General features: G+C 29.0%; 1 protein-coding gene across 2 annotated transcripts in view; it reads left to right on the top strand.

Moving 5' to 3' along the window:
• The window catches only part of Mob3 (MOB kinase activator 3), a 398,792-nt gene extending 385,508 nt beyond the window's left edge, over positions 1-13,284 (top strand). For both annotated transcript variants that reach the window (XM_065500732.1, XM_065500733.1), the window contains exon 6: positions 13,122-13,284. In XM_065500732.1, the coding sequence (XP_065356804.1) occupies positions 13,122-13,241 (120 nt within the window). In that variant the 3' untranslated portion in view covers positions 13,242-13,284. The remainder of the gene's footprint in view (positions 1-13,121) is intronic.
• The last annotated feature ends 376 nt before the right edge of the window (positions 13,285-13,660 follow it).

The following is a 13,660-nucleotide window of genomic DNA, read 5'->3' as shown; positions in this document are numbered from 1 at the left end:
TAAAATCAGCAAAATCGGTCCACAAATGGCTGAGATATGAGGAAAAAACCAAGACAACCTCGATTTTTGACCTATTTTTGACCTATATTTGGATTACTAAGACATTAATATAGACAATATGGATATCTAATGATAGATATTTCAAAGACATTTGCAACGACGTACACATCTGCTCAAAATAATAGATACACCTAATTGGAAAAAATTTAAATGGCGGTAACATTGAAAATTTCCTCGCAAGCGTTAAGAATACATCATATTATTAAAATTTATATCTGGCAATGTCATGTCAGTCAAAAATCTGGCAACTATTTGCTTTCATGTTGATTTTTAAAAACGAATTTATTTGAATTACAAAAAATTATTTGCTCATAAAAATAGATACACATCAGTAATTTGTAATTTGTAATTTGTTTATATAAAATTTTTTTTTTGTGCAATTTTTTGTTCCTATTTACGTGAAACAGTAAGTATAATTTAAATTTTAGCAACAATTTTATAAAAAATAGGACTCTTTTGAAGAAAATGGGACGAAATCATCATTGTACCGAAGATGAGAAAAAAATTGTTCAAACGATGAGAAATCAAAGAAAATCATTACGGGAAATAGCAAAGAGCATAGGAAGATCTTTACATTTTGTCCAAAATGCTTTATCTAAAAAACAAAAAAGAGAAACTCGCGGTAGACCAAAGAAAACCAGTCCAGAAACAGATAGGCGGATCGTCCTTATGGTTAAAAAAGACCCTTTCATATCATCGAAAGCTATTTCTGCGGAGCTATGTAACGAAATCAGTCCACAAACAGTTCGTCGTCGTCTTTTACAAGCTAAATTGCCGGGAAGAATTGCCAGAAAAGTGCCACTAATGCGCCAAAAAAATATCAAGACAAGATTAGAATTTGCTAAAGAGCACTTACAATGGTCCGGGTGTGAAGGCGAAAAAAAATCGAGAAATATTTTATGGAGCGACGAAACAAAAATAAATTTGTTTGGAAACGACTGCCAAAGAAATGTACGCCGACCAAAAGGAAAAGAATTCCACGTTAAATTTACAAAAAAGACGGTAAAACATGGCGGGGGAAACATAATGGTTTGGGGTTGCTTTTCATGGAATGGTGTTGGTCCGATATTCCGAATAGAAGATACCATGAATGCTAGTGGGTATAGAGACATATTGGAAAACGTAATGCTTCCATATGCATCGGAAAATATGCCATTAATATGGACATTCCAGCAGGACAACGACCCAAAACATAGTTCAAGATTAGTTAAATACTGGTTCTTGGAGAATAACGTACCTGTTTTAAGCTGGCCCAGCCAATCCCCTGATTTAAACCCAATAGAAAACTTGTGGAGTGAATTAAAGATAAGGCTTTCGAAGGAAGTTTTCAAAAATAAAGACGATTTATGGGAGAAAACGCAAAAAATATGGTACGAGATTCCATTGGAGAAGAGTCAGAACTTGATATCCAGTATGCCCAGAAGAGTGGAGAAAGTTTTACAAAACAAAGGTGGATATACTGGATACTAGCTTTACTTTAATAATAAACTAATTTTTTTAAGATAAAATTTATTAGCTTTTGTTTAATAAGAATTTTTAAAAATGTATCTATTATTATGAGCACCAAATTTTTCGAAATTTAAGAAATTTAATTTACTTTATAATATTTATTATTAATTATGAAATATTTTGTTTTTGTTTTTTACTCTCCTTTTAACTATAAATAAAAATCGACTGAATTTTTTTTATAATTTTACAATATACCATTATTTTTTTTCGTTTTTAAAAAATAAATTTTGGTGTATCTATTATTTTGAGCAGATGTGTATATAAGACCATAGTAAGTTGGACCTACAATGGGTCAAAATCGGAAAAAAAAATTTTTAATCCGAATTTTTTTTAAAAAAAAAAAAAAATAAAAAATTTTTAAAATTTAAAAAAAAAAATTTTTTTAATTTAAAAAAAAAAAATTAAATTTAAAAAAAAGAAATTTTAAATAACAATCGAAAAATTTTTTTTCCAAAAATGAAAAATACAACTAAAAAAAATAAATTTTGTTTACCTAAAAATATTTAAAATTTTGAAGTATAATTTGGTGAAGGGTATATAAGATTCGGCATAGCCGAATATAGCACTCTTACTTGTTTAATGTGTTTTTATCATTACTTAAATGTTAACAAGATGGTTCGATTGACAGCTATATTTTTGACCATTCAATTTAAATGCAAATTAATTTTGAGTAATTTCACTTTGAATGGAATTGTTCGCAACTTCTCACGGAAAAGGAGATAATTTTCTAGCATCTGGATAATTTGTAACGAGCGTCACGTAAACGGCAAATGTTTTTTCATGCAAATAAGTTATATTAGAATTCTTTTTCATTCCTCTTTCTTTTAGGAATAAGATTTTGTGTGCTTTATTCTGCCAAATTCGCTAAAATAACGAATAAAAACTTCAACTTTTAATGTTACTTCCACTTTTTGTAACGTGCGTCACAACATTTTGCGCTCAATTATTTCGCAAGAAATGGCAATTAAAAGGAAATGTCTTATGCCATTTGGAATTGCACTTAAATCTCACTATAGCGTATAGTATACGTTGGAAGTATCTTATTTGAAAAACCAAAAAATTTTCATATTTAAATATGAAAACGTGTACGAATGAAACGTTCGTCACGCAGGATTTGCCCATATACAACATTTAAATGATTTTTTTTTTATTTTGTTTATTTTCCTTATTTTTAAAAGTGATGCCCCTTTTTAATGTCAAAATCCCCCTTTTGTGCGACTTTTTTTAAGAAATCCCCTTTTTGTGCGACTTTCTGAAATTTTCCAACGGTAACACTGGTGCCATGTGTATTTTATTTATAGATTCTTGGTAATTATTCGAACTTCATATCGCACTTGATCAACAAGAGGGTATTAACTCAAAATTTATAAATTTTAGGTAGAGGTTAAAAACTGTTTGTGGTTACATTTTAAGATAATTTGAAATTCCGAATACATAATTACAAGCAAATTCCATTTGAAAATATATTACGTTGTTTTTCTTTAAAATTTTTCTAATTGTAGCAGAAAAAATCTACTTTTTGAGTTAATACCATTTTTCTGAAAAAAATGTGAACAATTTAATTATAAAAATAATCATATTTCAAATTAAAATCATAAAGTAATACAAATTTTATCAACAAACCCGTATCAACTCAAAATACAACCAAATTTAAATATAAAAAAATTATTTTTTTCAACATGAATAAAGGCTAAAATTAAAATAATACCTTTTTTATGACAATATACGATGCATTTCTATTTTAACTCAAAATAATACGTTTTTGTTAATATAAATGTGGTTTTCGAGATGAAAGAGTAATCGGAATACGTTGAACAGTAGATAGATATTGATGTTGTTAGTTAATTTCTTGCAAAAAGTGAAATCTTAAAAAGTTTGAGTTAATACCCTCTTGTTGATCAAGTGCGATATATATGTATAATTTGAAAGTAAATTTTAATTAGGCCTAAGTTAATTTTTTTTTATTATAATTTATTTGTAATAATTCAAAGAATATCACTGAATACTAAAATTTTTAGACAATTGGCAAATTGGACTGCATTTCAAGAATCTATAAATTAGCTTTTATTTTAATTTTTCTCGAAATCTGTTAATTTTTTTTCCTAAATTTCTTGATCAAATGGCCTGAGACACGTTAATGGTCTGGCGAATTTGTAATAACTTTAACATTTTTTACCCAAATTGTCTCATTTATATCTCAGTACAACGATAATTAAGAACAAATTTCGATTCTTTTGCATACAATTACAAAAGTATTTGGTTAGTAGCAAAATTTTTACAAAAACTTAAAATTTTTGGCGATAATACAGTTTTTGGGTCATTTTGACCCAAAGGGTTAATTTCCAAACAATTTTTTAATGTAATATTCATTAATATAAATAAATCTACATATTTCTAGAAATCAATGCAGAAAGTTAACGAGTTTCACCTATTTATTTCATATAAATATTTGCATATATGTGAACTTAGACCTCGATGCGCGTCCAGAAATCTGTCCGATTTAGCTAAAATTTTCAGCACTTAACTTTTAGGCCTAGTGTCACAATAATTTACCCTGCACTCTTCAAAATTTTAAGAAAAATTTTTTTCCATACAACTTATTTTCACTCTAATAATTACATACATATGTATAGTTATTTTCGCGTGACAGGCGACAAAAAATATTTTATAATCATTTGCAGAAAAAGCTTCATTTAGCGAAGCCGCATTCCATGGAGGAGAAAGTCCCTAAGAGAGAGAAACCGAATAGTTGCTCGCCATACTACTGAGTGCAAAAATACTTGTCTTCGCAAATAAAGTTTTTCAATGTGGCGGCCTGCGGCTGCTTTTAGGAACTTTCTCCTCCATAGAACGCGGCGGCCGGCTTCGCTAAATATAGCCTTTCTTGTAAATAAATTATTAAAACATATTTTTTTTGGAGTGGAAGTTCTTTGATTGAACTTTCCTTTTTTGTCAAATTAAATTTTCTAAGGTGCAAACGTCAAAAATGCCATAATGGCTTTATTTCACTTCTACCATGGGAAATAATGTCATATGATCTTATTTCCCAACTAGTTGAGTAATAGACCCACATGGTCTTATTCCACGGCACCAATTCTCGGTGCCAAATTTCAATGCTCTACGACCACTCCTTATAATTTTTCCACAAACATGTATGAAGCCATCCCTCTGTCCGCCCCCGCGCACCGCCTATGTATTAGTGTCTTCTACATGTGAAACCGAAATTAAACAAGTAAAAGTACTATATTCGGCCGTACCGAATCTTAAATACCCTCCACATAAATATGATGATATAACAATTGAAATATAACAATTGTTAGAAGGACTAGTTTAAGCAGAAGATATTTTATTACAAATGTAAAAAAAATAGTTATCTAATTCAGCAAATTATAATTGAAATTCCTATTAGAACGTATGAAATTTAACAATTTATATACTTAATAACTCTATGCACGAAATTGACACTTTTTTTCTGTCAAGAGGGGCACTCAGCGGCTTAAACTAATTCGGGTACGCTGAATTCAGTGGTGCTAACCGTTTTTTTAGGTTAGCTCGTATTTTCGAGATATACCGTTATGTCGAAAATGGAGGAGGTTGCACAACATATATTCGCGTAACTCAAAAACGGTTTAGTTTATTTAAACTGAAAAAACCGAAATTCCCCAACGAAATTACCTTCAAGCTAATCCTAACATGTTTATAATATTCGCAGTCGTTTTAGAAATATATTTTTTTTTTTTGGTAAAAAAAATAATTTTTTAGAAAAATTTAGAAGTTTTTTGGTTTTTAAAACGGATTTAAAAATTGAAAAATGCATATACGCTCTTAATTTTTAATTATAAATCATTAAAAAACAATGAAATCAGACTTATGGTAAAATCTGTAGAATTGGTATAGAACATTAGTAAAATACTTAGAAGGTCGTAATATAGGTTTTCAGACGTATCAACTAAAACAAGAACGTTCGTATAGAGTTGTTATAAAGGGACTACATCATTATACTCCTATTGAAGACATCAATGCTGAATTGCTATGCTTAGGTCATGAAGTACGAAATGTAACTAACGTTCGAAGTAGGGTAAGCAAGGAACCTTTACCAATGTTTTATGTTGACCTAGACCCCCAAGCAAATAATAAAGAAATATATAATATTAGACATATTAATAATGCCTTAGTTACTGTAGAAGCTCCTATAAAAAGAGATGAACTTGTACAATGTCATCGTTGTCAGCTTTTCGGTCACACGAAATCGTATTGTAAGAGACCTTTCAGTTGCGTGAAATGTGGTCTTAACCATCCAACTGCCGAGTGCAAAAAAGACATCAATACACCAGCGCGCTGCATTAACTGTTTGAAAAATCATACAGCAAACTATAAAGGATGCCAAATCTATCAAAACCTGATTGGTAAACGCAAAAACATTCGTCATATTAACAACTACCACGCAAATTATACCCAAGTAAACTCAAATGACTTCCCTCAATTGAATTCAAACAATAACACTTATCAAAGAACTGATCAGAATGTAAACAATCAATCGTACTCTGAGGTGCTCAGAAACAAAAATATTGAAAATATAAACAACAACAACAATTCAATGGAAAGAATTGAATCAATGTTAACTAATCTTCTTAATATGATTACTATGTTATTATGGAAATTATGCAAATAAATTTACGTTTAGCAATATGGAATACCAACGGTCTTTATAACCTTACAAAAGAAATTGAAACATTTATAAACCTAAATCATATTGATATATTTCTTATATCAGAAACTCACTTCACAAATAGAACCTATTTTAAGATAAATGGATTTGACCTAGTCTCTTGTAACCACCCAGATAACAGAGCACATGGAGGTTCAGTTATCCTGGTAAAATCTTCAATAAAATACTCTATACTAGATGATTATCAAAGAAATTTTATTCAGGCTACGGGCATAAGAAATCATGAAATGTAACAATCATGAAATTTCAGTGTATTCTATTTATTTCCCACCCAGACATTGTGTTAAATATAATGATTATCAAGACTTTTTTGGAAGAATTGGAACAAAATTCATCGTCGGCGGTGATTTTAATGCAAAACATCCTTGGTGGGGCTCCAGGCTTACGAATCCAAAGGGTAAAGAACTGTATAAAAGTATAATTAACAACAAATATTCGGTTTTAAGCACTGGTAGACCGACATACTGGCCAAGTGATCCATGAAAAATTCCCGATTTATTGGATTTTGCCATTTACTCTGGTATACCAAGAAATTTGTTGGATATCTTAGACTCTGATGATTTAAGCTCAGATCACTCCCCATTAATTATAAATTATGACACTTTCCTATGTACAAATAAAAATTATTATGTTTTTTCTCCACAAACTGACCTCGAGTCATTTAATTATTGGATAGAGCAAAATATTGATTTAAAAATTAAATTAAAAGATGGCTCATATATTGATAATATCGTCGAACACTTTACAAATCTTATTCATGAGGCGGCCTATATTTCTACCCCAGCCAAAGTGCCTGCAAATGGTCGGAATAGAGTGTTAATTTCAGACGAAATTCGAGATCTTATAAGAAATAAAAGACAATTAAGAACGATTTGGAAGAGAACAAGAAGCGCATTTGATAAATCAAATTTAAATAGAGCGTCTAACCAATTAAAACAACGGCTGAGTGAATACAAAAACCAGAAAGTTCAAGATTATTTAAAAAATATTAATAGTTTCCAACATCCTGAGCATAAATTATGGAATGCTACGAAATATTTGAAAAGACCTAGCAAAAGAAATGTGCCGATTAAAGATCAAAATAATACATGGTGTAAATTAGATCAAAAAAAAGCTGATGTTTTTCAACAATATCTAAAATCAACGTTTCATCCCTTTTCCTTAAATAATACACACGACAATAACACAGTTTCTGAGTTTTTAGATATCCCATGTCAAATGGATCTTCCCATCAAACATATAACTCCAATTGAAGTAAAGCGGGAAATTTCAATGCTAAATGATAAAAAACCCTGGATTTGACAAAATAGGAGCTAAGGTTATTAAGGCTTTACCAAAGAAAGCCATTCTTCTGCTAACTCTAATTTATAATTCCATACTAAGACTTAGTCATTATCCGGAACAATGGAAGTGTGCTGAAATTATAATGGTTTTAAAACCGAACAAACCAGAAAATGTAATAACATCGTATAGACCAATGTGTCTGTGTTCTTTTTCAAAAATTTTTGAAAAACTTTTTTAAAAAGGTTACAACCAATTTTAGATAATAAAAATATTATTCCAGAATATCAGTTTGGATTTCGCAATAAGCATGGTACGACTGAACAATGTCATCGCATTATTAATGTAATTCGAAATGCTTTGGAGAAAAAGCAATATTGTTCTGCTGTCTTTTTGGACGTTAAGCAAGCTTTCGATAGAGTATGGCATCCAGGTCTTCTCTTCAAATTAAAAATGATACTTCCTGCTCCGTTTTACTTGCTGCTTAAATCTTATTTAAGCAATCGACATTTTTATGTAAGGATTAATAATGAGAATTCTGATCTCTGTGAAATACAAGCAGGAATACCACAAGGCAGTGTACTTGGTCCTGTTCTTTACACCATATACACATCAGATATGCCATTATCGGACAGCTACCTATGCTGACGATACAGCATTAATAACAAATAATGATTGCCCAAGAGAGGCGTCAAAATATATTCAGGATCATTTAAATAATATTGCTTTATGGTTAAATAAATGGAATATATGTGTTAACCCTGAAAAATCGTCACACATCACTTTTGCTCTAAGGAAAGGAGATTGCCCTTCAATTCTACTCCATGGGGATCCAATACCACAAGCTAATTGCATCAAATATCTTGGAATGCACTTAGATAGAAGATTAACTTGGAAAGACCATATTAAAGCCAAACAAGAACAATTAAATATTAAAACAAAGAGAATGTATTGGTTACTGGGTCAAAGTTCCCAATTAAGCCTTGATAATAAAGTAATGCTTTACAAAGCTATCCTTAAACCCATATGGACATATGGAATACAATTATGGGGAACTGCGAGCAACTCAAATATTGAAATATTGCAGCGCTACCAATCTAAGACCTTAAGAATGATTACAAACGCTCCTTGGTATATGACTAATGATTGCATTCATCGAGATTTACGAATACCCAAAGTTAAGGACGAAATTAGTAGGTTCAGTAAAAGATACGTTGATAGGCTCAGTAATCATAGTAATGCCCTGGCTATTGCTTTTTTAGATGACAGTGAAGAAATTGTAAGGTTGAAAAGGTTTCATATTTTAGACTTGCCTTTTAGAAAATAATGATTACTTTAATTGTAAATATGTAATTTGTATTATTAAGTATTAATAAACATAAAAGTGTATATATGTATGTATATATATTTATTAATGTGTTTTAATCTCACTGGAGATTAAAACAAATGTTATGTATTTATTCTGCCATGTAATTTGCTTAATATTGTAATTATATATAGATTGCAAATAAATATATGAAAAAAAGAAAAAAAAAATTTCGGCATTTTTATAATGTTATGGTCTAAATTCGGAAGTTACCTGGGGTAAGCTCATCATTTAATGGGCATTTTATTCATTGCTTCTAAAAAATTTGTATAAATTGTTTTAATATTTTATTCAACAACAAGTCAATGGTTCCGACTTAAGGTACGGTCACACACAGCTAATATTTGACGTTTATCGTCAAAGATTTCATTGCCTGAATCTGACCACAAATAAAATTTAGAGCAAACAACAAAACAGATGATTTTAGTCAAACAAAATTATTTGTCGGCAAACAAAATATTTTCTTAATGTGAACAAAGTGTGACCACTAGCTACATAAAGACCTAAAAAAAATAAGAGGAGATTATTTAAATATTTTTCGTACTAAATTAAAGACACAAATTCACTACTTTTTTTAAACATATATACATATTCAATATTTCTTATTTAAATTATTTTCACTAAATAATTGCATCAATAAATGAAGTCTTCTTCTTCACATAAAAGTCATTCAGCCTAGGATGACATACTGGGAGAAAAACTAATTGAAAACATGAAGTCTATGTTGCGATTTTTGCAATTTTATGCGATTTATATTTTTATACGTTTAACATAGTCTGATGTTTGATTATTTTTTATTTATACATGGAGTTTGTCTATTTTCAAAATTTAAAATTGCTCATATGTACATATGGAATATTAACTGAAATTTTATACAGATTGAATTTAAAATCAAAGAATATTTTTTATACATACATAAATAGTATGAATTGATTGTAATTAAAAAATAATTCTTAAACAGTATGATCTGTTTAATTTTTTTTTTTCTGCAGAAGAAGAATATGTCTAATAGCATTTTTCACTTTTCTGATTTTAGTATCATACAAAAATTTTTATTATAAATTTTTAGATAATGCGATTGAATTGGAATTAATTAAAAATTTATGTAAAAAATGTTCTTATTCTGAATGAAAAAAGTTTGGAAAAAGTCGTGTTCGATTAATAATATGTATTAAAAAACCAATAAGCATTTTTACTGGAATTCAAGTTGATAGCAAGTGTAATTCAATCCTTGAGTTATAGTCAAGCAATTGAATTACAGTTGTATTACACTTTATTTCAATAGCATTCTCCAGTAAAAAGGAAACATACATTCAAGCCATATGTTTTTTGTTTGAAAAATATTTAATATTTGAAATATTTTTCAAGTATAAAACATGATTACATTTCCATTCAATTTCAATTATGAATTGTGATAGTAATATATTTAATAAATAAACATTTAATAATTATATTATTAAATTGTTCAAGCTTGTGTTCTTTTCGCGATTTGTTTTCATTATTTAGTGATTTTTAATTTAAGATATAGCAACACTACTTTTGCGATAACACATGATGCAACAGCTGTTATTTGACGCTGTTTGATCTTGCAAATGAATTGCAAGATCAAATAAAAAAATACCCAAAATGCAGGAAAATATTTGCTGTTTAGTGGTCACATTACAAGAATGTTTTCATATTGGCAAATAAATTAGTTTGACCAAATTCAGCTGTTTTCTTGTTTGCATTGCAAAAATATTTTCTGTTCAAACTAGAAACATAAAATATTTGACGCTTAAATAAAAGTACTGAAATTTCATAATTCTTTCAAATGTAAAGCAAAATCTGGTAATATTTTACATTCTAGAAATGTCTTTTTTATTGATGAAAGAAATTAAAGTTGTTTTGCAGCTTTATTTAATAATTATTTAGACCAAATATTACCATAAATGTGACCACAAGTCAAATATATTTTCCCCTTTGTGTGTTTGATAGTATTTCGGTGTAGTTTGATTAAACAAATATGGCAAATAAATGTGTACAGTGTGAACACAAAATCAACCCATGAATTATTTGATGTAGTTTTGATCAAACACATGAAACATCTTGTGTCAAATAATTTGCGTAGTCTGACCCTACCTTTAGTCACATTTTATACTAAAATATGAAAAAGTGCAATATTTTTGAAGGACTGAGTTTTAAAGTGGCATATTTTTGAATGGAATTGAGATATTGACTTGAAATTTTTTTTTGTAAGACCAAGAATTAACTTATCTAAACAAAAAAAAAAATAGTTCGGAACAAATGTGGATGAAATTGTTCTTAATATTTGGAATCCTATTAAAATTTTGATACTAATTTTAGTTTTAGAAACTCAATAAATATGTAATACGTAACAAAATCTTCATTTATTAGCAAAACTCAATGAAATTTTCAACGTTTTTTAAATTTATCATTCTAAATAAAAAAATGTAAAAAAACTTGTGAAAAGGTCAAAGGGAATCCGGCAACTCCTAAAAATTGGAGCAAAAATCCCAAAAATTATATTTTTTACAATTTTACCCATAGCGTCCACATTTCCTTCGGGGCTGGGAAAATACTTTGGGGATAAATAGGGAACACATCAAGGTTTCCAAAGCTGCTGTCCGTTTTTTCATCCCAGCTTTGGGATTTTAGAACATGTTTCCCAAAGTTGAAATTTTGATAAAAAATAGGTCAAATTCCGAAAAATAGGACATGTTTTTTATACCAAAATATTCTTATAGAAAAACATAAAATTGTTATATGTCCTTAAAAAAAGTTTTGTTTTTAATAAAAAAAGAGTTAAGTCACATTTTCGCCCAAAAAGCAGCAAAAATCTAATATTTTTAGAATTTTGAAATTGAAAATCGTTTATTTTTGGATCCCTAACTGATATTGCTCTGAAATCTTTTGCGTATTATTCGTAATTTAGTTGTCTAACTAACAAAAAAATTCGAGTCCATTCGGTCCAAAAGTACGTCCTATATTTTTAAAAAAGCGGACCAAGGTGTGGCCTAATTTTTAAATTTCAATTTTCAAATGCCTATAACTCAGAAATTATAAGAGATAAATAGCACACGCAAGCATGGGCTTTCCAAAAATATAAAAATCTTTGAAATGGGATGATGGGAAACAAAAAAATGGCACATGTTTAAAAAATTTACATGTCGAAGGTACCTTACTTTGAGCCCCCATAGCGCCGCCCCTGGAGCATTTGTAGGATCTATTTTAATAACTTAAACTCGAATACTCCTTGGCTACGCCCACGTCAAAGCACGTCAAAGCCGTTTAGAATTGCCAGATTTATTTCCAAAAAATTTCGATTCTGCCCCACTGTGCGGAGGTTTGATGTTACATGTGGCTTTCCAAAGAAAAAAGATCATATATTTAGTATTTGTCAAACTCTCGATGTATCTTCTATTTCTGCGATCCTCCTCTAAGCAAAGGGCTCTCTTCAGTCTTCTAGCAGCGATGGACAGCATCTGCTTTGCAGCAGGTGATCTATTATGTTGCCACTCTCTTCTAATCTATCTCTTTTCGAGAAGTAATCGTTCAATATCAGAATTTGAAATAAGCATTTTTGGCTTTTTAGAGAATTCGATCTTTGAATGATACAGAGCCGAAGTAATTAATGATGTGAAGTCACTGACGCAATCGAAAATCAACATTTTAAATTAACCGGTTCGCAAAAAAACGAGATTTCGAAGAAAAACCGGTTTTCGGTTAACCGGTTTATAAACACTAATTGTAAGTTTTTTTTTTTTTTAAATTTCGAAATTAAAAGTTGAAAAATTATTTTACAACTAAAAATAGTTTTTCGGTTCAGAAGATGTTTAAAAAAAAAACATAATATTTCATGCATAGTTCAAAAACCAAAATTTTAAATTTTTTTAAACGAGGTTCCAAAATTGAAATTTTAACTCTTGTATCAATTTGGGGTTATCGCGGATTTGAAATTGGCGGATTTCGAGAAAATTTAGTTTTTGGTTGTTAATATTTAAATTGTTTTTTACTTATAAATCTATACATAAATCCTTAACTGTTTAGAATTTATGAGTTTTCATACCATTTATATGAAATAGATTCTTTTTAATAAATATTAAATTATTCACTTTTTTTAAATATACATATTTTTGGAATATTGTTTTAATATATATTTTTTTTGTTTATTTTTAGGAAGCTCATGTGAACGCGTGTTACAAACATTTTTATTATTTCGTTCAAGAATTCGATCTAATAACAAGTAAAGAATTGGAACCACTAAATGAAATGACATCCCGAATATGTAAAGATTGAGTAATACTATAGTAAATGAAATAAAGTCAAGTTATAACGTGTACTCGTGTTTGTTTTTTTCTTACATTTGATATAAAATACAGGTAATTGTATTTCCCATCTATCTACATATCGTCATCTGAAATGCAAAAGAGAGTAGCATAAAAAGTTGTTCATTTATAAAAATGGAGGTTAAAATTTTGCAGTCATGATTAAAAACTAGCGCAGATTCAAAATATTTAAAGAATTTTTAAACACGTGCGAATTTTTTTGTGGTTTGTCTAAAATCAAAGACTAATATATTGTTACGTTTTTACCTTTTAAAAACGGTGGTTCATTTCCTTTAAATAAACCTAATTCTTTTGATTGCAAATAAAAGCAGTTTAATAGTTTACAATTGTAACAACTCTTTATTTATTTAAATTTACAAAACAATTTAA

This window comes from Calliphora vicina, chromosome 2 (genome assembly GCF_958450345.1).
Source record: "Calliphora vicina chromosome 2, idCalVici1.1, whole genome shotgun sequence".
Lineage (NCBI taxonomy): Eukaryota > Metazoa > Arthropoda > Insecta > Diptera > Calliphoridae > Calliphora > Calliphora vicina.
This window is presented reverse-complemented; position numbering and strand designations above follow the sequence as displayed.